Source organism: Daphnia pulex, chromosome 6 (assembly GCF_021134715.1).
Source record: "Daphnia pulex isolate KAP4 chromosome 6, ASM2113471v1".
NCBI lineage: Eukaryota > Metazoa > Arthropoda > Branchiopoda > Diplostraca > Daphniidae > Daphnia > Daphnia pulex.
This window is the reverse complement of record NC_060022.1, coordinates 1106506-1132861: the sequence shown is the minus strand read 5'-3', so window position 1 is coordinate 1132861 and position 26356 is coordinate 1106506. Positions and strand designations below refer to the sequence as shown.

Here is a 26356-nt window from a genome sequence, read left to right as displayed (position 1 = left end):
TTCTTCTTCTTCTTCTCCATCGTGAGTATAATTAAAACCAAATTACCAACAAAAGAAAAACATTAAAATAAACCGGATCGCTCGCTTCATCTGTTTACTCGGGGGTTATACAAGTTTAAAAAGTGTACGTACCTGCAAAGTGTAACGGTACAAACCATCGCCGTCCGCTGGATGAGAAAGGCTCGAACGAGGATGGCAATTAGCTATCAAACCGATTTATTACTATATCGAAACTCACTGAGAGGTTTACATAGTAACGAAGAGAAACCGACTTGTCACTTTTCGCCAAGTCAATTTGCTTATTTTGGACGCGCGTCAATCAGTAAAAATTCACATCAGATGGGCGACACGAGATGGACACAATTATTACAGAATTTAAAAGATTAACTTTGGGGCCGGTCAAAAAAACAATTTACGGGGTTGAGGGGTGGGGTGGGAGGGAAGATGTACATGAACAATATCGGGGGGGGGGGGGGATTGTATACAAAAATTGGTTTTTTCTTGTTTCAACTGAATTTTGTTTTTGGATATGTTTGCGCAGGTTGTTCGGGGGAAGGAAAAGCTTTTTGTTTTTATATGATACAACTTTTTGGGGGTGTTCTTCCTCCTACCTCATTCGTTCATCACACAAGGAAATCACGAATCGCCTGGCAAATTTTTAAATTAAAACAAAAAACTGACGGGATCGTACGAAAAAAAAAAAAAAAAAAAAAAGGAAAAATTTCATTCAAATTCCTTCAATTCTTTTAGCGAATGAAAAATCCAAATAATTATCGAGAGCCGGACAAGAGACACAAAAAGTTGGTGCGCGAAAAATTCGGGCAATTATATCAAAGTCCACGGATGGGAGGAATATTTATGTACAAGACCGGAAAGAATGGGGTCTGTGTCTTATATTGAATTCAAATGGACTAGAATCATACAATCTAAACCAACTCGACAAACGGCCAATGTGTCAAATAAAATTTAAAATTAAAAAAAAAGAAAAGGAGTGTGACCTTATTGTGTGACCGCTATACATATCCTCCCAAAAATGTCTAGATAGTCCAATGTGGATTGTTGCTTAATAGAGAAACGGAAGTGAACGGGATATCCGGTGATTTGGCGACGACATCAAAACGGGGGGTAGGATTGTGAGATCTAATTGAATTTCCTTTTTTAAAAAAAATTTAAACAAAAAATTGGTTTTTTGAAATTTTTGTGCTTTTTTGTTTGTTTTTGTTTGAAATTCTGTGCGTCGTCCATCATCGCCAGAGACGGAACGTTCTCAGCGACATTTTCTTCAATTTGGCCACGGTGGAACGCAATTCCCAGTCGCCCTGGTTGCCGCCTCCGCCGCCTCCGCCGCTGTCGGCCTCGGCGTCCGTGTCGTCGGCGTTCCACTCGCCTTCAGAGTAGGCCGTCCGCTGCGGTGAAAACTGTTCCAGGCTGCTGAGCGTGTCGCGCGACGACGGGCTCTTCATCTGGTGGTGGTGGTGGTGGTGGGCGTGGGCGTGGCTGCCGGACGCCTGCACTCCATCGCGAACCAAACTGGAATCGGAGCGGATGCGCTCGCGGGATCGGCCGCTCTGGCCCAGCCCTGGATCGCTGTACATCTCCTTCACCTGATTTAATTTTATTAAATTTTGAATTAAAATAGAATTTAATTAGGAATTTGTGTTTCATTTTAAAATATAAAAATGTGAGACGGACCTGGGCTTTTGGGTTCTTTGTGCTGGCCTGGAGTCGCCGGGTGAAGAGGGAGGCCCGGAGCATGGCCCCAGTTTTATTCCGGCTCATTTCCGGCGTTGTCGGGCCAATCTTGTCGTTCCAGTCGACGTTTCCGTTGCGGGCCCGGATGCGCCCTCGCTCGACGGCCACGAAACGGCCCAGTGTCGTCCACCTGGCTTGCACCTGGTGAACATTGTCGTCGTCTCTCAGGACCCGTCTGTGCCGGCCCAGCGACGGGCCCAGGTCACGTTCTTCCACCAGGACGTAACGTTCCAGCTCGTGCGGTTTTCGAGCCTTTCATTTTCGAAAATTTAAATTAAAACAAAAAAATGTAAATCTTTTCGCGCGGGAAAATTTGAAATCAAAATCTGCCAAACGAACTTTGAGAAGAGCCTGGAGGAGAATGTCCTTGGCCGTGTCGGTGACGCGGCCTTTGAGGATGGCGTAAGGAATTTCGGGCGACACGTTGTGGACGCAGACCAGGAACGTCTCCTCCTCCTCTTCCTCCTCCTCCTCGGCCAGCCCAACGTCGTCGTCGTCCTCCTCCTCTTCATTGTCGTCGTCCTCGCCCGAATCCTCGTCCTCCAATCGGCTCCGCTCCTTCATCTCCACTTTGCACTGCGATTCCGGGCGCACCGCCACTTTGCTGATCTGCTCACAATTTTTAAAAAAATTGAAAATAACGGCGGGAAATTTGAAAAATTTGAAAATTCAAATTTGTTCACCTTGCGGGATTTCATCTTCTGATTGGAATTGAGGATGGACGAAAGCCACGCCCTGGAACTGGGATCGTCGCCTATCCGCCGCAAAATGAAGCGGCCCTCACCGCGCCACTTGGCCTGCGCTTCCAGCGGCCGCTCCTGGGCGTCCAGGATCCTCTGCAGCGGCGGCAGGAGCCGGTCCGACGGCTCCCAGCCGCGGTTCACCTCCTCCAGCAGGAGGTAGTCGTGCAGCTGGAGGTGGACGGGCGTACTGGCGCTGGACGCCGACGGCGGCAATTTGCTTAGGGCCTTGCGGATGACCGTCTCCGACGTGCAATCCTGCGTCACCTTCAGGATCACGTAAGGCTCCTCCTCGTTGTTGCGGCTGGGCGCCGTGGCCTGGGCACCGGCTCCACCACCCACGTTCTGGACGCCGTAAACGATCAGGAAAAACATGCGCCGCTTGACGGCCCCTCCTTCCGCCGGATTCTCCTCCTGACTGGGACTCGTCAGGGCCGTCGGACTCTTGTCCGTCTCGTCGGCGGCCAGGGCCGACGAGTCCGGCTCGTTGCTTCCGCTGCCGCCGCCTCCTGCCAAGACGGGCGGGACCGTCAGCCCAGACGGAAGGGCCGGCACGGGTTTGCTGGACTGGCCGCCGTGGATCACGTCGTACCCCTCCTCCTCGAATTTCGTGTGGATGAAAAGCGACGAGAGCGGAAGCGGCTGGTTCTGCGTGTTGTTGAGCCGGACGTGCCGGTAGCCGGGCCTCAAATAGTTGATGGGAATGACCCGCTGGGCCGTGACGTGGTTGGAGGCCACGTCCGTCACCGTCAGCCGGAGGAAGGCCAAATCGCGGAAGAGAACCGTAAACTCAAACTTGTCGTGGAAAAGCGGATTGATGCCGTTGCGCTGGACCATCTTCGACTTGTGCTTGACGCAGTCGGCCGGGATGCCCACCATCTCAACGTCCAGCAGCGGACTGCCGGCCGACGGGTTGGCCGGGCAAACGTACTGGCCGGAAATGATGGTCAGCCGGACGTGGAGGACGTGGAGGCCGTCAAATTCCTTGCCCCAGGGGTTGAAGCGCCGGTACATGACGTGGGTGCGGTCGCGCATCAGGGCCGGCTTGAGGACGTAGCCGCAGCGGCCCATCTGCTCGAAGAGGGCCGTGTTGAGGTGGAGGGCCGCGTCTTCCGTCTGGTAGTTGAGGGCCACCATCTGGATGCCAAACGACCAAAAGAGCACCGGATTGAAATTGGACGAGTCGATCCGCATTCCGGCCGGATAGGTCCGCAGCAGCTGCGTCTCCGTGTGGTACAAAATGGACGTCGGCTGCTTCCGGCACAGCTTCTTGGCCGTCGTCTCGTTGATGGAGCAGCACTCGAACACGGGATGGCGACACTTGCGCGACAAGCTGCTGGACGTTTGCGGAGACGATTTGAGCGGTCCGCCAGCGACGCCGGGCTGGCGCAGTCCGGCGGCCGAAGTGGACGGAAGGCATCGCAAGCCCCGGAATTTGGTGGCCTGGCAATAATTGACCAGGTCCGACAGTTCCTTGGCGATTTGACTTCCGCCGACGTTGGCCGATTTCTTGCTGCTGCTATTGGCCATTTTGCTGCTGCTGCTGCCCGGCTGCTGTTGCTGCTGGTTGCAGCCGTCCAGCAATAAATCCTCCTCCAGGCTGCCCGGACTGCAGGTGCTGCCGCCATTGCCTCGAGGCAGGTGGACTTGATCCGCTTCCGGCACTCCGCCCTGCGACAGAGACTTGCGCAGCGGGACAGAGGCCGGCCGTCGTCGCCTCTTTTCCGTGTCAGAGCTGGCCCGGTGGGTGGGCGTGTGGGCGTTGTTCCAGTTGACCAGCTGAGGAGTGCCAGGGGCCGACGCTTCCGACCCGTAACTGCTTCCGGCGACGACAATGGGAATTCCGGCCAACTGATGATCGCCGCCGCCGCCCGTCCGGCTGCTGCTGCTGTGGTGGTGGTGGTAGTTGTCCGTCTGATTGTTGTCGTCGTCGTCCTCGTTGTTGTCGCTCACGTCGCCGCTCAGCGATCCGGCCGCGCTGACGGTGGAAGACGCCACGCTTCCGGCTCGAGCCGGACAAGATCTAGCCTCAGCGGTGGAGGCGGCTACCCGTCCTCCTCCAGTCCGTCCCGGTGGTAGGACCTTGTTGGCGACCTGCCCGTTGACCACGTTGACGACATTGACGGTGGAGGGCAGACTGGCCACCATGGGCGGAATTTCCGTGTGCCACTTTTTGTTCTTCAAGAGGATCCGGTAGCGCAACTGACTGGGACTGGGCAGGCGCGGCTCGTCCGAGAAATCCGACTCGAACAGGAAGCGCGACACGAGCCGGTCGCCGAAAACGTACTGGAAGATCTGGGCCATCTTGGCCTGCTGCTGGACCGAGCAGTGGTTCTCCACCGACAGGATGACCGGATAAGGTGAGGTGACGAAAGCCGAGCGATGGATGGCCTCCACCACCGAGCGGAATGGAATTTTCGTCGTCAGCGTGTGGCCGTGGTAGATCATGGGCTGGCCGTCGTCACCGTCCCAGCAGTCCAGCTCGACGCAGCGGCAGCCCGTCAGCAGCACTTGACTGTAGAGCTCGACCGAAGATTCGCCCTTGAGCTGATGGCCCGTCAGGTACGTGTTGTGAGAGGAGGCGACGTAATAGTGGGCCAGCGGGTAGTGCATGTCCTCGTCGCTAGGTGTCAGCCGCTCACTGCGGAAGGCGAAATTGGCCGCGTCGTTCATGAAGGCCGCGAAACCCTCGTACGAGAGCAGCGGCGGCCCGCTAGAGCGCAGCACAGGGTCCGTCTCGAAGCGCAAAATCAGCTCCTTGGCCGCCTCCAGCGGGCACGATTCGTGCTGCTGCGATTCCATGAACTGCATCAAGTTGGTCGTCGTCACCACGCGGCCCAGGGCCGGCGAAACTTCGCTGGCCAGACGTTCGCCGGGCAACGAAGACGGGCAAGCGCTGCCGGCGGCCGATTTGACACTGGCCGGCGTGGGGATCGACCACTCGCAGAAAAGGTCCATCAGGTCCTTGCGCATGCCGATGTTGAACGACTGGAACAGGGCGGCCGTCTCGGGGAATGTCAGTCGCTTCGTGTCGTTGCGGACGGGCAGGAAGTAATTTTGGCTGGAAAATTCGGCACCGCCCATCGTCGTCGTCGAGCTGAGGTTGAGACGGGTCGATGGCTGGGCGCTGGATCGTGGAGGTCCGGCCAGCATGTCCAGGCTGTCAGAGGAGCCGAAACTTTCCGTCATTTCGTTGTTGGTCATGGCCCATTCCAGCCTCCGGTTCTTGGGGCTGGGCATGCACGGCAGGCAGACGTCGTTGGGGGTGACGTTGGAGGCGGCCAGTCCGGCGGTGGAGACGGGCGAACTCGGGTGACTCAGGTACGTCTTGTCTTTATTGCCGCCAACCAGGGCGATTCCGGCGATGGAACGTTTCTTCTTGTGAGCAGAGGCCGGACTGCCACGTCCGCCCAGCTCGGCCGTCATCAAGCTGCCGCTGCCTAAGCCGGCAGACTGGGCCAGATGTTGCTGGAACACGTCCCGTCCACCAAACAGTTTCAGGGCGTCCGATTGCCTCGGTCCGCTGCAAATTCCGTTCCTAATCCAAAATCCAAAAAATTGAAATTGAATTAAAAGAGACGGGCAAATTAGAATTTAATAGTGTTACATGTAATAGAGCTGGAGGTATTGTTCTTTGAGCCAGAAGAGTCGACGGTCGCCGCCATTTTGTTGCCTGCGGACGGCCTGGAGAGCCACTTGGAAAAAGCTGGCCCAGTGACGGGCAACCAGCGGCGAACAGACAAAGACCGTCACCCGGTTGTCACTCAAATTCCGGCCGTACACCAGGGAAATGCACCACGGCCCGTCGGCCAGCGTCGGAATGGCTAAAATAAAGAAAGAAATAAACAGCCGGCCAACAGACCAAAAATAAATTCAAATAATTTTACCGTAGCGACGGGCAATGGAAATGAAATCGCCTTCGCGACACGACAGGGCCACTTCCTTCAAGGCGGCCACGTCCAGGTATCCTTCCTCAATTCCGCCACCGCAAACTTCGCCGTCGCTGGCCCCACCCATTGCACCGGCCCCACCCGTCGGTGGAGACGGCCCGCTGCCCAGCCCGTACTTGAGTTTGAGCCCAGTAGTGATGTCCACGTCCGGGTTGGAGAAGAGCGACGAGTTGTCGCCACCGCCGCCGCTGCTGCTGCTGCCGGCCACGTTGCCGCCGTTCCAGGGCGTCCGGCTCCACGTCAGAGTGCCGTGACTGCGCTCCAGGCGCAGTAAGACGGGCACACCCCGCGATCCGTCCGCCTCGCAGTGGATCACCGTCGTCCCGTTCGTCAGCACTTTGATGGTCCTCAAGTCCAGGCCGGCCCCGTTGCACGACAAATCAAACAGAGTCACTCGGTGGTCCGTCCCGGTGACGCCTCCGCCGGCGGCGGCGTTGGCCGACACTTTGGGCCGGCGCAGGGATCGCTCCGACCAGTCCCACAACTCGCCGTTGCTGGACCCCGAACTGTTGCGTCGCGTTGGGCAGCGCTGGTCGTCGCCGCTGGTCGTCCCGTCCGACCAACTGTCACTGCTGGAACACTGGCCGTCGCCACCACCGCCGACACCGCCGCTGGAACAGAAACTCTGGTCACTTCGACTGCGCGTCCGTTTCGAGCGTTTGTCCGTCGACGACGACGACGGGCGCTGGTAGCGGGCGATTTTTTCCAACACTTTTTGGGCGGCCCGGATTTTATCCAAATTCAAAAGTCCGCCCGTCCCGTGGAACGCCAAAAATTGATCCTCCCGACCAATTTCCGACAGGTGCTGGACACAGAAAAATTTGTTAATTTCAGACAAAAATGTGATGGGGGGTAGGGTGTTACCCTCAAGACGGGCACGGCATTTTCGCCGGACGAGACGACGATGATGCTGGGATTCTGCGAGAGCGTGGCTTTGAGGTCCCTGATGAAGACGCCGAAAAACGGGACGACCCGTCGGGTCGTGTTTTTCGACTTGAGACGAAGGGCGCGGGCCAGGGCCCGTCTGTACTCGTCACTCGTCTGTCTCGACAGCAGAGCGCTGGCCAAAAAGTCCAGCTGAGGTAATTTCTCCTTCTCCGTGATGGACAGCCAAAACGGCTTCAGTTTATCCGATCTGGGCAAATATAAAATTTAAAAAAGAAAAAAAAAATTAAAAAAGTGACGTCAGTTGCGTTGCGTGACGGCCCATAAAAATTCCGGCCGAAAATGGGAACGTGAAGGAAAAAAAAAGTGGAAAATAATAAAAAAAAAACACGACCGCAAAAAAGTCGGCAAAGAATTTTTTTTCTCAGGTAAATAAATAAAAACGGGCCGGTTGGCCGTCCTTGGGAGACGAAGGGAACAAACAAATTTTCGGGAGAAATTTTTGGGGTTGTTGTTGTTGTTGTTCTACCTGAGTCCGACGACGATCTCGGTTGCTCCGTGAAAGTTGCCCAAGTTCCAGCAGATGACGGCCGTCCTAATGAGACAGGAGAGGACGGCTTTGCGTTCGTCGTGACTGGGCGGCGAGACAATCAGATGCGTCACCCAAGAACTCACCTGACATCCAACAAAAACACAAACAATCAACAAATTATAAGTTAATGGAAATTAATTCGACGTCATTTGTTGGAATTTTTTTGTTGTTGGCCCGTCTAGGACATGATTGGGCCGTCTGGCCCCCGCAAACGAGAAACTGTTTAGAGCTTTTGGGGCTGGAAATGATTATTATAAATGTGCAACGGCACGTTCTCCTTCCCACGACCGCTACCCTTCCATTCCCCCCAGGAGCGACGGCCCGGAATGTGACACGACAATCAACAAAATAACAAAAAAATAAAAATAAAAAATTTTGTTTTTCCACATAGAAAAAAAAAGACGCCGAAGCGGAAACTTTGAGGGAGAAAGTGGTCGGCCCGCGTCCGCGGTCCAGCAGTAAAAAAAAAAAAAAAAAAAAACGTTTTGGCTGGAGGCGGCGTGTGCTGCTCCGTCGCTTTTGTTTTCTTTTTACTTTTAAATAATTGGCTAATCAAACGGACAAAAATGAAACACAAACTGCCGGCCGTGCGTGTACACTTTTTTTTTTTTTTCTTTTATGGGCCGGCTGATCGCTCGGCCGCACCCAGAAAGAAAGAAGGGAAAAAAAAAACAAGCCGGACAAAAGAATAAAATAACGGAGCAGATTGTTGTTGTTGTTGTTGTTGTACCTCATTGAATCGCCGGATGAGGGAAGGCACTCCATTTTCGGCCGGCTGGGCGTTGGTCGATTGTTGCTGTGACGACGAAAACGGTTGGTGTTGCTGGTGGTGGTGATGGCCCGAGGGTTGGTGGTGCTGCTGGCCAGCACTTTGTCCGGCGGCGGAGGCTTGGTGGTGGTGGTGGTGACGGGCCGTGAGATCGGTGGTGCAGTAGCGGAGGTAGTCGATTGGCGGGACGCTGTTGAAGAGTTGGAATTCCGTTTCCGTCAACTTGAGGGCCACCTCCTCCGGGAAGGGCAGCAGCCGCTGGAGGATGTTGAGCTCATCCGGAAACGACGGCGGAAGGGCCAGCATCCGGCGTGGAAGAGCCGACGAGGAATAAGAACCGGACAGCGACGACGAAGACGAAGCCGAGCCCGTCCGGTTGACGTTCTCGTGCGGATGCTGTTGTCCACCTCCGCCCATTCCCAATCCGGAAGGATCAGATCCGTCGCCCGTGCTGCCAGGGTAGGCCGGATTGAGGTGCTGCTGCAAGTCCCACAGGGCCGCCCCGAGATCCTGGAGCGACGAAGGCGAGGGAACGACAACGTTCCAGCGGGTGGCCCGGAATTCCAGCGTCACTCGATCGTGCGACCGCCCGCCACCCAACTGCCACTGCGGACGGCCGAATTCAAATAACATTTGAAAAAGTCCAAAATGAAAATCTTTGATGTAATCACATCAAAGAGAGACGGGCAGACCCGCCGGCTGCCGTGATGGATGGGCCGGCGCGCGCATTACCTGCATGAGATCGCTAGTCGACTGCGACTTGGCCAGCATCCTCGTCTTGCTATCCAGCAGCGTGATGGACGACGGCCCGAGAGCCAAGAGTCGATTCGACTATTCAAACAAAAATACAAAAAAACATGAACCACGGCAATGAATATGAAAATCAGACACGCCGAAATAAATTCCGGGCCAGCACACAAACAACAAAAAAAGACGGGCAAGAAAAAAAAAGGCGAGTTTGGTCCGTCGTGGGCGGGTGTTTCGCCCGAAATAAATCCCAGCAGTCCGTTTTGCAGAAAGTGGAGGTGTCATCCTGAGCGTGACGGAATTCACAGAGCCACAAAACTTTGCCCGTCCCGACATATTTTTTCTCCTGCCTCTTGCCAGAGTGAAAGTTGTTGTTGCCCGTCGAAAAGAAAAGAAGAATCGATCAACTGGGCGATTGTGTTGGTTACCTTCTTCTTCGTGTGCAAATTGCTGACAATTTCTCGGACGTGAAACAGGTGGCAATTGAAGGCCGGCAGCCGCTGGCACGTCTGGACGTAGAGCCGCTTCAATTGGGCCTCCGACTCGTAGACGGACGAGTGAAACAACTTCCTTTTAGTCTCCTGTGTCAAACCCACAAAATTGTTTTTTGAAAAAAAAAAATTATTTTTTTGCCCAGCTGGCCGTCTGGCCGGCTAAAAAAAAATAAAAACTGACTTTGACGAGACGGGGCATGTGCTTGGCCTCCCAGTAATAAGGCGGAAGACAATCGACCAAGGCGTCGGCCAGCACGGCATTGCCGGCACACACATCGGCCGGCTGCTGCTGCTGCTGCTGACTGACGGCGGCCAATGAATACGAGCTGCTGGCGGCCAACAATTCCGTCGACCCAGCACTTTGCTGCTGTTGTTGCACTGCTGCTGCTGCACCGCTAGTGCTGCCGGACGGAGTGCCAAATGAAGAGGAGAACCAGCTGGGCACCACGATGGCATTGCTCTCCGACGAGTAGCAGCGACGGAAAATGGACGGGCGCCGATTCGGCTGCTGCTGCTGCTGGGACAGCGAATATCTGGTGGGGACGGCCAAGGCGGCTGTGGTGGATGTGACCCCGCCGCCGAAACGGCCTCGACTGGCTAAATCGCCGGCCGAGTGGAAGAGCAAATCATCGCACGAGCGGACGCCGGACGCACTCGACGAGACACTGGGCACAGCGACGACAACGACGCCAGATCCGACGACGTCGTCCTTGCTGCTGCTGCTGCTGCCTCCGCCGGCCGGAAGATGAAGCAGCTGGGCGCTTCCTCCGGCTGCAGTCGCTTCTGGCCCGGTACCGGCCAGTCTTGTTGTAGTTTCCTGCTGCACGTGCTGTCGGACACACGGGTGACAAAACACGACACGATCCATTAGCAAAAAAATCAAAGAAAGAGAAAGAGAGACGGGCGCATTTGCCAGAAAAGGGACGGGCCAACTAATCAAAAGCAAATAGAAAATAGAAAAAGGGGCCCAACCTGATTGTTGTTTTGGTTGGGGTTGCTGCTGTTGTTGTGGCACGACTGGTGAGATAAAAACTTGGAGCTGCTGGGCAATTTGATGCTGGGCAAACACTCTTGTAATCGCAGCTGGATGGCGGCCAAAGAGGCGGCCTCTTCTTTGCTGCACGGCAAAGCTCCCGTCGTCACCAATCGCTGCAACTGCACAAAACAAACCAAAACACAAAAATAAGAAAAGAAATGAGCAAAATTGGAATAGAATCAGGACATTAATCATCACGTCACGTTATACAGCGTTGCCGGGCAACAAACACACATCACACACATCAAAATACCGGCCCTTGAAAAAACTTAATGATTAATGAATTAAATCGCAGATCATCTATGTCATCATTTCTGATGATGATTTTTCCCTGTTATTTTGTTGCCCAGTCAATCACAAATATTTTGGTTGTTGGTTTTTAGGTTATTTTGTACCCCGCTGGGCTGGATCCAAGACGTGGCCGGCCCCAAGGACCAGCGTCTGCGTTGTCCTCGCCACAGCGAAGAGGAGCGACGGACTCCGCGACGAGTCGCCGGATAAGAAACGTGGCGACTCGGCCCGTCTCCACCACCACGTCGGTGATGAGACGACGGAATCTGAGGTCGGATGTCGACAGCAGATGCCGGACGACAATCGACAGCCGATGGCCGGCGCGGCTGAGAGTTTCTGCGATAAGAGGCCGGGCGGGATAACAAAGACGGGCGTCGATCCGAGACGTAGAGGACCACAACGGCCGGCGTGGAAATGATGGACAATCCTTGCGAGACGGCCGTCAAAGAGCATCGCTGCTGGTGCTGTTTCAGTTTGGCTTCCGTCACGTCCAGCAGTTGATTGACGTAATTGCCAGTGGCATTGATGGCGGCCTGCTGGCCGGCTATTTCAATCCACGGCTTGGCTCTGGCTGGCGCGCTATTTTTACGGATGATGGCGTTGCGTCGCTGCAGGGCCGGCGACTGGGCCGTCGTCGACGAGATGACGATAGACGGAGGCGAAAGATGACCTCCTCCCACTTTGGCCAGATCCTGCAGGAGTCGCAAAGGGGCCGGCAATATGGAGCCGGAATGGTGACAAATGCCCAGACGTCGTGATCTGCCTCCTCCTCCCCCTGCTGGCTGCTGCTGGACGCGCACTTTACCTCCCAATACGCCGGGAGATTGGCCAGCAACTGTTTTGCTTTCGCCCATTTTTTAAAAAAATTTAATTTGTTTCTTTTGAAAGAAAACTAAAATGACGTCACTAATTCACTGGCCGTCATTTTTTTTTTGTCTTGTCCAGCAGTTCACGATTCCATTTATTTGTTGTTCTCCACCGTCCGTTACTATTATTGTGTGGGTTGTTGTTGTATCCAGCCAAGGCAATAATCAAATGATACTACTACGACGTAACAGTCTCAGAGAAAATATATAGTTCATTTGCTGTCCTTCATTTGCTGGGCCAATACATGTCCGTCTCTTTCTCTCTCTCTCTCCCGTTCAACGTGATCCACTTTCAGATCCTTTTTAGATATTTATACAACTTCTTTTTTCTTTTCTTTTTCACTAACACGCAGAGCAGCCCGAGGCGGAGGCGATTATTTCATTATTCTCCTCTTTCCTTTTTCTTTCTTCTTCGTTTGGCCCATCGATTTTGTCTCGAAATGGAAAATCAACAAAATTTTTTCTTCGGAATTTCCCCCCCAAACAAAATTGTTTTTTTAAATTTCAGAAAAAATGGGCAGGTGCAGGTGGGCGTGTCGCTTTGAAATCCGAAACTCGACGGGAAAAAAATTCAAACACATCCGCTTGTTAAATACACACACAACACAGAGACACACACTGGGCCGGATCTAAGGTTTGTCGTTTGAAGAAAATGATCCGTCCGTCCAGATTTATTTTGCGGTGGAAAAAAAAGAAAAAGAGAAAAAAAAAGAGAAATCGTTTCGGCTGAGATGCTGGTCCCGCGCGGTATTTTCTTGCTTATCATTAACCCAGTTTTTGATTTGATTTTTACACGGCCAACGACTGGGAAAAGAGAAAAAAAAAAAACTGGACAACCGACAAAAAAAGCACCAGCTGGACAAGACGGGGAAAAAATGTTGTCCGTCCGTCGGTTTCGAGACGGGAAAAAAAATTCCGGTGTCGCAGCCGACGACACATCGGCTCGAGCTGGACACACTAGCGGCTGGCCAGAAAAATTCCGCTCATTTCTCAAATGGCAAAAACACCAAGGAAACGAGGGGTGAACCCAACGACACGACGCAACTCGACTCACTAAAAATCGACCGTCAGCATCAACGCAGAGTCTCGAGAGTGAAGGGGGGGGAGCCGGCCCGGCCCAATCACTCGACGGACCAACCGAAAAAAAATAAATGAAAAAATAAAAATAATGAAACCAGTTTTGTGTTTTTCCACATCGCATCAGAGAGAGAGAGAGAAAAAACGGGAAAAAAATAAAATGAGTAAGAAAATAAAACCTTTCTCTTTCAAACCTTTTCTGAATTGTTGTTCTGGTTTTTCTCTCTCTCTCTCTTCCATTTTATTTATTTTGTTTTTTTATTATCTTGCCCAGTTCTCTTTTTTAGGTTTTTTTTGGGGGGGCTTTGGGTTTTCGTGTTTGTTCATTTTGTTCTTTCTCTCTCGTGTCCGACATTGACGGACCGGATCGTGTGGACGTCAAAAGTTTTGGGTTTTTTTTCAGGTACGTGATTTTTTTTGGATTTTCCCTTGGCCGGCCGTTCGTGAGTAGAGAGAGAAGGAAACTAAAAAAGGAGTCGGGTTAATTAATTCTTAATTTTTCATATTTTATCTAACGACACGTGTGGAGTTTTTAGAAGGAGCTGGGCAAAAAAAAAAGGTTCGATAGGAGCCGGCCAGACAAAACCGGACAAATGAATCACATTCCTTGCTCGCATTTCGGCCCGATCGGCATTTGTTTTCTTTTTCAACCTGCTGAACTCGTAACGGTTTCCACGGATGCGATTGATGGATGGGCCGGCTAAAGGAGAACGGACGGACGGACACAAGCGGCGCCGCAGCACCAAACTATTTGGTAACTGCATAGTTTTGAATAAATCATAAAAATACAGTCGGAGCAAAACGCGACGGACGGGAAAACTAGACAAGGAAAAAAACATTTCCCGAAATGTTTTCAACAACTCAATCGATGCAACAAGGAAAATCTCAAAAATTTGCTGGAAATGGACGGACTTTAGACTTTAGGAGGGGGAGCCGGACTGGCATCAAACGTTTCGATGTAGTCCCAAAAAAAAACCGGAAAAAAGAATTTGATAAACTAGTCGAACGTCATCCCATTTCAAAGGTCAGATTATCTCTGGTTACCACCTCCCCTCGGCTAATGAGTGAGTCATCCACAGTCGTGGGGAGGGGGGAAATCCGAAATTTAAAATTAAAATACAAACACACGCCCTTTATATTCATAGCAGCTCTAGCAGACGAAATTAATCAAATATGCAAGGCCCATCCAACCGTGTGTGACGTTCGGCCCAATTGGCCATTCGAATTCCCCAAATTGGATTTTTTAAAAAAAGACCAAAAAATTGTGACAACAATTTTGTTAGCCAAAAAACCCAAACCAGTTTCTGGTTAACAACAACAACTTGCGTCTATACCACCACCAGTAAACCAACAGTCAATCGAAATTCAAAAATTGTGGGTCCCCACAGATATACTCACACGTCAATGTGTCCGGTTGAAACAACAGAAAAACGAATTGGTGGTCGATAATCCGAGAGAAATAACTGGCAAACACTTTTGGGGTGGTTGAAAGAATTGATGGATGAAGATATATCCGGAATTATGAATTTTTTTTTGAAATATCTGGTGTCGTCGACGACAAGACAAACAACAACAACAATCGACGGCCAGCCACGGCCAAATGGATCGACAACCAGAGACGACGACGACAACGACGACTGGGAAGAATAAAGTGCCACGCGAAGCCGCTGGCTCCGCTCTTGGCGTTTGACTGGGAACAACCCAAACCCTGTGTCATCATCAACGTACCCAAAAGAGAAAAAAAATATAAAAATAAAAGAAAAAATATTCCGAGCCAATGGGGGCGCTCCAGTCGCTTCCAAAAAGATAAAAGAGAAGGGGGGGGGGGGGGGTATGGGGGAATGTTGATTTTTTTTTCTTGGCTGGCGACACCATCGTGTGTACATGTATATTTATATATAAATATCTCTTTCTTTCTTCAACCCAAAGAGACGAGGATTAAGACTTTCATTGGCCCGGTTTCTCCAACCCCACCCACACTCTCCCACCTGATGTACAGCCCCACCCTCTCAGTTGGTTTATATTACCTGTGTGTGTGTGTGTACCGTTACGTGATAAATTATTAAACGTTTTCGTGTCGCTAAAATTTTGTCTTTTCTGCGATTCAACTTGAGAAATGGAAGGGAAACAAAAATGTCATTCCAGGTGAGGGGGGAATTATGGTGGGGGGTGGTAGGGGAGGAGTGCTTTGGCTGGATAGAATGCGAGGTCGACTGTGTGGCCAACCTTTTTACCGTTTCGATTTTTCACAAGACTTTCTAGGTCTCTCTCTCTTGTACCTGTTCAGGTAGAAAGGAAAAGAAAAAAGAAAGGGGATTTAATCAAATAAAACACCTTTTACCTGATTGGGAAATTCCCACCAGGGTTTTAATTCTCACCGCTAGATGGCAATCGTTACCCGTCAAGGAAAAAAGAAACACCAAAAAAAAAGTTCCTAAATCAAAAATCAGTCGGCGGGGAATGTCGGTTTAAACGTCATGTTACTTGCGACTATGACGTTTCCCAACGGCTGGACGCATTCCAACAGCGAGCGGGAATTTCAAAAAATTTAAATCAATCACAAAAAAATAAAGGGAAAACATTCCGAAAAGGGAATTTTAAAAAAAGCGGCGGACGCGTAACGTAAGACACACAGCGAAATGGCCAAGTCGAGCAACTTGGCAATCGGCACAATTTATAAATAAATTATTTGAAAATTTTAAAAATAAAAATAATAATTCGCGGACTTTTGGCGGGACCGAAATAAAATGAAAACAAAAATTCCCGCCAGTTGGGAGGAATTTTCTTGACGCAATTCGCCGCTCACAAAAAAAACAACAAAAAAAAACGAACGTGAGTCCCGCGTGACAAAAGTTGGTTTCACTCGGCTTCCGCTCGTGTCACACATTCAAATGAGCAATCAATCGCTTCAATCAGTCGAGTTCCAAAACGGAGGACCCACAACAAATGAGCTGCTGCCGGGCGGGAAATAGTTTGGGTCTCTCAACTCCTTCAACTGACTGCCGGCCGAAATATCGGGAGAAAATGTGTCGCAATCGGTTGCGACGATACACCACCATCAGCGTCCGTTGAAATGAAAAATGACACAACCCAAAACTGAGCGTTCCACTTTTTCGCAGCTCACGTCGCACGGCGATTCCACTTTTCGTGAGTGGGGCGGGTCGCTCACGGCTGGTCGGCGGGGGGGATCGGATGACTCGGTTGCTGCAAGATCGACACATTCCCGACACACAGACATTCGACTCAACCCAATGTCTTCCTCCCTTCATTTTCAAAATGTAAACCAAAACGCCATCAGCTCATCCGACCCGCTCGTCCCGTTTCTTTTCACGGCGGGTTGAACGGACCCGACCGCAATTTTGTCAATCAAATCAAATTGGATCAACATTTTGTAATTGGCTTTACCTGATGGTATTCGGCGTCCAGGACAATCTCGGCGCTCTCCGCTCCTTTATTCCCGTCGAGCCACTGGATGGAATTGCATTGCAATTGAAATAAATTTTAATTGAATTAATTAAATTTTTTTTGAAGGAAGAAATTAAAAATTCAATGAAATTCCGAACGAGAATTACGGGGGAGATGAATCGGTTTCGGATATCGTCGACTTGACGGCCGACGACGCAATGAGAACCGGCCGGAGCAGAGTCGCTGCTGCTGCTGGCGCCACCGCCACCGTTCATATTCTGATTGGCCGTCGCCGCCACCGCTGCCGCCGTTCTGATCGATTCCAGCATCTCGTCCAATTCCCGGCACGTCGATTCGCTGCCACGGACGCTGACAATGCCCTGCTCCATCGATTCCTGCCATCCAATATTCCGTCCGTCGATACAAAACCGGAATAAAAAATGGGAGAGATATCATTAGACCACGCCACCCCCCACCGAAAAAGTCGATAAATAATTGGGCAACATGTCGCGGCCCCAACAACTGGCCCGTCTCTTGTCACAACACCGTTCAACTGGCCAGCCAATAGGACAGTTGGTGGATTCATTTTTACCTGGACAATTTGAAGGATGGCCAGGGCGTAGGACTCGGTGTTGTGCTGGTGGCGGCCGTTGGTGGTGGTGGCGCCGGCCGATCGGCTCTCGTCGCTGCTGGAATGGGAAGTTGAGCGACTAATGGGCGACTGGCGGGACGGCTGCTGGATCATCACGTTGGCCAGCGACAGACCTTGCTGGCACTGCTGGTCCGTCAGTAGCCAACGCCTGGACGTGGCCGGCGACAGGGAGCGCCGGTTATTCGAGTAGGAGGAAGTGCCGGTGGCCAGCCAATAATTCTGGTGCTGACTGCTGCTGGGCGGCACCAGCGGGTGGCGTTGCAATTCGCTCAGCGACGGGAAATTCTGCAATTGACGCTGAAACGAGCGCAGCTCGTCCAGCTGGTCGCAGAGCGGCACGGCCGCCGCTGCCGGACGGCCACCACCACCGCGGACCGACAGGTTTGTGGCCGCCGCCGCCGCCGCCGGCGATCCTCGCCCGTGAGCGTCGTTGAGGCCCATCTGAGACTTGGATTTGCGTCGCAACGCCAAAACGGCCAAATTGCTGTCCGTCTTCTTATGGCCGCCGCCGGCGTAGGAGCGGACCAGCGAGACGTTGCGCTCAATCTCGCCGGCCGTCATAAAAGTGGCCAGTGACTGGCCAGAGCGGGCGGCCATGACTTTGGCACAGGGTAGCGGCAACAATTGCATCGTGGCCAAAATGGCCTCGGTCGGATTGAAACGGCCACCGCTTGCCGTGGTGGCCGTGGCCGCCATTTCTTCTTGTTGCCCGGCATCATCTGTTGATGGCCGCTGGCATTCCTTCTCTTCCTCCTTTTTCATCGATTCCTTATCGGGCTGCTGCTGGGCCAGCCGGACCTCTTCCATCGATCCGTCGTCGTCATCGGCAAACGAAATGTCCACCTATTGGCCGTCGCCATCAAATCAAAATAAAACATTTTTTTAAAAATTCCCGCCAAAAAAAAACGAAAAATTCAAATTACGTGAGGGAGTAGCTGGGCTTCCAGTCGGGAGATGACTCGCTCGTCGGCCGGCAGCGAAAGTTCCCGTCGGACTAGCACCGGCCTCTTTTGGCTGGTGGTGGCGGCGGTGGTGGTTGTCTTCTGTTGTTGTTGTTGTTGTTTGGATGGTTGCACTTGATGGACAACCTTGCGTGACAGGATCCAGTGATGCAACAACCTCAGCACGATAATGGGATCGATCAGGACGGGCAGGCTGTTCAAAGTCATCACTTTGGCCACTTCCTCGTCGTCTCCGCCCTGTGTCAAGAAAATGGCGGGAAATTTGAAAAATCATAATTCAAAAAAGGGGGCCGTTGCCCATCATCGTCGACCACGCCCATCATCCCGACAGTGAATTTTGAATAAATCAATCAAATTGCGTCATGGAATAAATTTTGAAATAAAAAAATGAGCAGCATATACACATACCGTGTAATAGTCGAGCATTCGCATGGCAACTTCTTCCGGGCTGATGGCCACCGTGACGGGTCCAGCCGACGACGGCGTCAGATGCCGATGGCCCGTCGGATGATTGAGCGACGTGACGGGCGACGACGAACTGGCGGCGGCGGCCTGCTGCTGCTGCTGGACAACCGACGCCGGACTGGTCAGCATTTGCATGACGTAACTGTCCTCGCTCGACTCGTTGACGCTGTTGGGCTGGTGGGTCAGAGAGCACGGCGACGGCGAAGGCTCCGCCCACATTTCCCATCCGCCCGATCCTGTTGTCGTTCCCCAAATAATCGAAAAAATCGAATTTTTTCTCTTTTTAATTTTGGCCCATCGATTCGTGTTGAGCGCTGGATGGCGATTGATTGCCGGTTCCTATCGATCGATCGATCGATCCCGATCCATCATTTCTGCCCAGATGACACACCGCCCGGCCCCAACCCCATTTCATTATCGATTCGTTAATCAAAAGGAGCCGGGAATCAAAATGCAAATGTCTCAACGTCGTCTGTTTTTTTTTGTTTTGGCCCGGCTTCAATAATCAAAGCCCATGCATCAAAAGGACCTGAATATATATACAACAAGAAGACTGGGCACAAACATGTACATCTTTTCTTTTTGACTGGACCAAAAAAATAAAAAAAGGAAAATTTTAAAAAATTCCCGAGGACAGCCGTTCGTGACCCGATGGATGCCAACGATATCGCTCCTGCTGCTCCATGATTCATTGTGTACCAGCCACAAAAATCCTTGGCCGTCCCGCCCGTGTCCTACTACTACGACTAGACTTACTACGCGCGGGCCGGTATCTATTCCATTATGTATATCAACTTGTATACTGTGTGTGTCTGTCTACAGTTGCCTGGAATATTTATCGACCAGTCCCCCCCCCCCAGTCCGTCCGCTTCCGCTGGATGAAGAAAAAAAAAACATTTCACGAGAGGAATCCATTTGATCTACGACTTTTAGGAAAGAAAGAATAAAAAAGGAGGAGCTGAGATGATCAATCCAGTTCACGTGGAATACAAGAAATCCCGATATCCCTCCCGTAACTGTCACGACGGGCAAAAAAAAAAAGAAAAGACGGGCGAAAACAGACGGGAATCAATAGCGACATGGGGTGGCGGGGGGAGAGAGATCAGCTGGCAGTTGGCAATCAATAGAAAGACGGACTATAAATATACGACGCCCGGCATTTTGCTGGCCATATCCAGCAGGACGTGAAAAACCTCATCAGTTGAATTGGTTTGACAGACGGGCCACCTTTTTGATTATTATCTAAAAACCGCCCGTTTCCCAAAAATGAAAATTTTAAAAAATAAGACGGACAGGCCGTCCTTTTTTCTCACCCCACAGCACAACGGGAAAAATGTAAACTTTGAAAAAAAAATCGATCCAGCAGCTGGATGGATCATTTTTACCTTGAAATTCAAAGAGGGAAACGCGCGGGCCGAGACAGCGGGCCAGCCCCAAGTAGACCAGGGCCCTGGCCGCGTGATGTTTGACGATCCTGGAGAATCTGGTCGTGTGGTTGGTGTAGTACCACTCGTCCGACGGCAGAATCAGCTGCGTCAGAGCGTCCGGGATGCCAGAGTCCAGCAGGAGCGGCTGGTAGGGGTAGTGGAGGGCCAGCAGGGCCACCGTCTGGATGACGAGGCAGAGGAGTTGAGGGTCCAGCGTGTAGTCCAGGGCCTCGACCATCATGCGCAGCTGGGCCTCCTTCATGAGCTGGTCCCTGGACAGGGCCGACGAGCCGGCCATGTAGAGCAGGAGCCGGGCGCTGAGGATCTGCAGGCAGTGGTAGCTGCACTGGCGGATGCGCAGGCTGGGCGTGCAGCGGAAGCGGCTGCTCTGGTGCTGGTGCTGGCCAACCACCACCCGTCGGTGCAGAGTGATGGCGTTCAACACCAAACTCAACACCGTCCCGGCGTGGACCTTGTCCGACAGCAGACGGGTCACCCCGTTGTTGGCACAGTCGGAACTGGAACTGGAATCTACGCCAGAGTCCATTTGCTGGGCGCCACCGCTGGCCGGCTGCTGCTGCTGGATCATTTCCTTCCAGTAGGAATAACTTTTGCACGTCGTTTTCTTCGATCGAAGAAGGGCCGTCGAGGATTGAGACGGGCCGGCACTAGTCAATTTATATTTGTGGGTTTTCCTGGGCCGTTTCGGCCGCTTATCACTGAGGCCGTGGTGCTGTTGTTGTTGTTGCTGCTGTTGTTGCCGGGACGTGGTATTGGTGGTGGTAGTTGTTGTGCTGGACGTGCTGGCCATGGAGACGTCGATGATTTTGTTAATGAGGACCAGCCCGGTGAATTGGACACTGTGCGATCCGGCCAGAAACTCGACGCCCACTTGAAGTAATTTGCTGAGCGCAGAGTCCATCGTCGACGGGCTGGCCGTTCCTGACGGACTCAGCGACGTTTCCAGGGCCGACTAAAAAAGAAAAAGGACGGACATGTGAAAAATGAATCATCATCATCCATTCCTTCACACATTAATATAATTATAAGCCGGACCATTCATAGTCGTCGTCGGGGGGCTTTGGCGGAATTGCTCTAAACGCCGGAATTGATAATGAGAGTCGGTTATAATGAGAGACGATTGCTGCTGCTGCTGCAGCACGTTGGTTCTTGGTAATAATTGGAGTGCTGCTGCTGAGCTCCTGCCCGGCTCCTAACTGCAGAGACTTTGCTGTGCTCCTCACAAACAGCTCGCCGGGATTTGATGTCACACGTATAAAAGTGGGCGAGGCTTAGACATTCTAAATAAGGCGTGGCCCCTTTCATCATTAGATATCCCCCTTTCCTCTAGTCATTATTATTACTATTCATCTGCATACATTAATTAAGAGCTGGCCATCACAGACAAGACAAAAGAATGAGGCAATGGCATACCACTTGAGCGGGTTACATCTACAGTTTTACACCCTTTTGCCACACAGCACAGCACTACTGTTTTGACAGTACTACATGACATTTTAACGCTGTCACAACACACTACACAAGACTACCTAATCACTCAACACCACGACGCAAATTTTAAAAAATAACAATTCGCCACTTGAAATCTAGGATCTCTGCAAGCTATCCACCACACTTTATTTCGATAAACTCCTAGTAACGACCCTCTTTGTTACTATACTAAAAAAATCTCACGAACAAAACTAGTGTAGCTAATAATTTAACTAGTGTAGCAAACGAAAAAGTCAGAAGATTAGAATTAGAATTCAACTTTCGAACAATTCGAGAGACACGAGGTGTTCTTAATCTCGCTAATGGTAAAAATCAAATGGGAGATTTACTGCAGCAGACGATTTGCAGTGTTGCCATGTTGACCATGGCGAAATTTCACATTTGACTTTTTCCTCTTTAAAATTCCAGTCACATAATGTACATTTATTAAAATAAAAATCCAAAATGTGAAAAAGAAAATTCCGAGGGAAGTAAAAAATGTTCGTTATTTCCAAGTCAAATTGTAAATGGGAACAAATACATTGTAAACTAGGCAACGCTGTTAGTGACGGAAGAAGTTGATTTGCTAGTTGTGAAAAAAGAGGCTGGGGGAGAAAAATTTGAATATTTTGCTTTTAATAAAGGCAAATCCTGTTCAAGGTTAGGTTAAAGTTAAAAAATAACTTTGAGTATTTCGTCAAAATCTGATTAATTTGGCACAATGGCACATGTTATGTTAGTCTCATCAGAATTTGTATCCAATCAATTTTTGATTGGCTAATGTCAGTTGAAATCCCAATTTAGTTTGATGTCAACGTTTCATTTTTCACCTCGCTAAAGTAAATACTTTTGCAAGACGGCCATAATTGAATGAAATGGGAATGAAATGGACTGGACTGGGCTGGCAATAAATACCTTGAGGAGATTGTGGAGGAAGGTGGCCATCATGGAGTGGCAGGGCAGGTGGTTGGTCTCCTGCAGGGCCCGCACAAAGACGCCGACGTGTTCCGACAGCGACGGAAGGATCAAGTGCAAACACTCGGCGTTGGCCGCCATCCTCACCAGGACGGACAGCGAGCGAGTCAGACGCTGGGCCCATTCTTCCCTTTTACTTCCAGCTGTTGTTGTCGTCGACTTTGATCCAGAGTGTTGTTGTTGTTGCTGTTGTTGTTCGGTCGATGAGGTCGACGAGGACGAATGGGTGGGCGCATCCGGATGGATTCCGTCGCTGCTGGTCAAGGCGCCAATCGTCAGGGCCGTCTGATTGGCCGTCAATTCCGCCAACTCCATTTTGAAATGAATAATTAAATGCAATTGAATTAAAAATTAGAATTTGATTGAATTGTTACTTTGATGGAAGTGAATTCAAACGAGTCGTAGTCGATGCTGGTAGACGTCGGGCCGGAAGAGGCCGGTGAAATGTTGTTGGGATCGGGCGATTTCTTGTTGACTCCGCCCGGCAGGAGGACATTGGGGTGGTAGTGCTGGTGGAGGTAATGGCCGGCCTGGTTGATGATGGCGCTTTGCTGCAACCGACGGAATATGTTGTTGACCGCTCCACCTCCACCGGGGGCGCCCAGCAGGCCGGACACACCACCACCACCAGCCATTCCGCTGGATTTGGCGTGGACGGGATCGGCCTCGTCAGGATCGGCCTCCTCTCCATCGTCGCAGCGCATCCGGTCGCCACCGCCGCCGGCGGATGCCGGATGGAAGGTCGAGGACGGAGGCGGATGATGGGGCAGGTCGACTCCGCCGCGGACCAGGTAGTCGACCGCATCGTTGACCAGCTGCTGCTGGATCCTGGGCAGGTTGGGCACGAGGAAGACGGGCTGAGTCCCGTCCTTGTCCCGCTGCTCCACCCGGCATCCGTGTTCCAGCAGGAGGAAGACGCCCGGCCAGGGGACAGGCGTCTGGACGGCGCACCAGTGCAGGGCCGTGTAGCCGTTCGAGTCGCTCAGCGGAGCGTTCACGTCCGTCACCGACCCGCTGTCCAGCAACTGCGACGTCAACGTCCAGTTGGACGAAGCGATGGCCTCAAACAACATCAACAACCCGGAACCACTACCACCACTGACGGATGTTGTTGTGGTTGCATCCGCCGGATCCTGAGGGCCACTGGCCGTCCACCGACGCTTCCGGTGGGCCTGCAAAGCGCTGGAATAATAAGACGTCGATTCGGCGGCCGAGTAAAACGTCGTCTGCTGTTGTTGTTGCTGTTGTTGTGGTGGTTGTTGAGGCGGCCCGGAAGGAGAATGGGCGGCCGTGCTGAGACTGCTGACAGTGGACCCGTCCGACGAGCGTCGGCTGCCGGCCGTCGAGGCCGAGAGGCTCAGCAAAATGTTACGCAACAATTCAGAGCTGCGCCGGAATTCCTTGACGACGGCGTTCGAGCGGCCACCGGCGCCGGCGGCGGTGCGGATGCGACAGTGCGGATGCGACGACAGCGAGGACGTCGGGCTCAATCGATCGGCCAACGACGGCGGCGGAGGCGGCGGCGGAGGTGATGGAAGGCTGGAACTGGCCGGAATCTTTTTCGCGTACTCTTCCAACAAATGCGAAGAATCCGGCGGAGGAGGACCGCCCCTGGGCGGCGGAGTGGTCGTGATGATTCCGGCCTTCAATTCCAGCGAAGCTGATCGCTGCCGGCCAATGTGTTTGAGCGTCCGTCGATTCTCCTGACTCCACGAAGAAGAGGAGCCGCTCGTCTTCCGGCGGAGTGAAACTTGTGGCTGCTGCTGGATCACTTCCTCCTCTTCTTCCTCTTCCTCCTCGTCCGGCTGGGTCTCTTCGACGTGGATGACTAGTCGCAAAACATCGTCGTCGTTGCTGTCCGTCTGCCCGTCGTCGGGTTGTGGCTGCTGCTGCTGGACGGGCGACGGCAGCTGGACGCTGAGTCGCTCGACGTAATTGTTGCGGGCCGGCGGGTGGAGGACGGACGAGGAGGAGGCGTTGGCTTTGGCGCGTTGCTGCTGTCGCATTGTCAGCGTCGTCATCATCTTGGATGGATGGCGGCCCTCATCCTCCCGTTGCTGCTGCTGGATCTGACGACGCCGGCCCAGCAGACTCTCCTTGCTGGCCCTGCCCGTCGTCGTCGTTGTTGTTGTTGTGGTTGCTGTCGTGATGCAACAACCGTGGCCACTGCTGCTGCTGCTGTGATTGGCTTGTGGTCCGTTCATTCATTCGACACAATGGCGGCCGGCTGTGTTGTGTAGCTGCTGCTGGACAAACAGGATCGATCCTGCTCAATCAACTCGGCTGCGATCGCTAATATGTTGCTCATCATTGGCCATCGACCGGATGTAAATCCACCACACCAGTCTGACGTCATCTCCGCTTTTTATTTTCTTTTATTTTTTCCCAATTTTTCACATTTTTCTTCTTCTTTTTCTCTTCGATTCGCCAAAATGATCCTGTCGAAAGACAAAATTCAATTTTAGTTGAGTCAACTCTCATCAGATGGAGATTCATTCACGCAAGACGGTCGGGAGCCTTATATTCCGCAACCGTCACACCCCTCATGTCGCCAACAACAAATTGGGGTGCGTACATCATCCAGGGAAAAAAGGTAGTACAAAATGTGTCGCTAGGGGCGATATTATTATTCAACCTCCCCCCACAGGAAAAAAGATGAGACGCAAAAGAAAAGTCATTTTGGGATGTGAGCCAACGCCTTTATATCCCCCCCCCCTTCGATAGATTTATAAGAAAACGCGTCGACCAAATGTCGACATTTGTATTCGGCGCCCAAATGGAATCAAAATCGGGAGCTGTTGGGTAGATATATATATATATTTATTTAGATATATATATGGATGGGTGGGGGGATCGATAATACGTGAAATAAGAGAGCCCTGTCTATACACATATTATACGCACACAACACTTGATGGGGTAAATATCTCTTTTAAAGAAAAAGAGTATAGTAGAGATCAGCTCCTGGTGTGTAATCCAAGAACATCATCAAGAGGGTGGAAGGATCTCGATGGAATCAACCCCCACCCCAAAATAAAAGGGAGGTCGATTACCTTACCCGGACGACGACAAATAGGGAACACAATCTTATACGTTCAGCTCCTGAACGGTAATATACTATAGAACAACCGAGAGCCCAAAATAAAAAGCAAGTTATTATTATTATTATTACCATCATCCTAATAGGGAGAGAGATAATAGCTCGTGACATCCAAGACGTGATGTAATCGACACTCTCGATTGTGTCAATCTTTATATTCTACCCCCCGACTGCATCGATGGATATAACGAACCCCCCTCCCCCACCAAAGAAAACCAAGTGTTATGACATGTACTACCCAAAAGTGAGAAAATAGACTTTGAATCAAGTGTTATTTAGTCACATTTCGATTGGATTTGGTCCCGGATAGAAAAGAAAAAGAAATTCCATCAGCCCCAATCGATCGTGTGCGCATTTTATTAGGAGCTTCCCCCACCCGTCGATTCCGGTCACGAATTGTTCATCAACGCTTCCGCCCGGGCCAATCGAGGGGAAATCAATCAGACGAACAAATTCATCTGAATTAATACCTCATTGCAGCTTTTTCTATTGTTCTAATTCATTTCATTACAATATTTCAATTTTAAAAACAAAATAATTTTTTCTTTCTTTTATTTCATTGTGTCTAATCCAGCAGCTGCCGGTGATGGAAGACGAACGAGCCCACCCCCAAACCAAACAAATAAACCAAATAAAAGTCCAGCAAAAATCCTATTCTATTAAACTACCAAGATCCAGCA

General features: G+C 51.4%; 1 protein-coding gene across 4 annotated transcripts; it reads right to left on the bottom strand.

The window, feature by feature from the left end:
• Positions 1–199: 199 nt before the first annotated feature.
• Positions 200–24984, bottom strand: LOC124196289. Of its 4 annotated transcripts, none has more exons than XM_046591227.1 (21): positions 22951–24984; positions 22517–22885; positions 20069–21083; positions 18627–18919; positions 18180–18455; positions 17197–18099; positions 16772–16999; positions 16605–16667; positions 10902–11084; positions 10111–10749; positions 9864–10016; positions 9421–9519; positions 8650–9294; positions 7857–8002; positions 7307–7577; positions 6380–7247; positions 6100–6316; positions 2436–6030; positions 2092–2361; positions 1693–2004; positions 200–1604 (listed from the first exon to the last, which is right to left on the bottom strand). In XM_046591227.1, exons 1-21 carry the CDS (start codon positions 24778–24780, stop codon positions 1245–1247), a joined length of 12735 nt encoding a protein of 4244 aa, XP_046447183.1. In that variant the 5' UTR covers positions 24781–24984; the 3' UTR covers positions 200–1244. The 4 variants fall into 4 exon arrangements, with proteins under 4 accessions (XP_046447183.1, XP_046447184.1, XP_046447182.1 ...); XM_046591228.1 differs by having other exon boundaries at positions 10111–10746; XM_046591226.1 differs by having other exon boundaries at positions 10111–10758; positions 22951–24983.
• Between the last annotated feature and the right edge of the window lie 1372 nt (positions 24985–26356).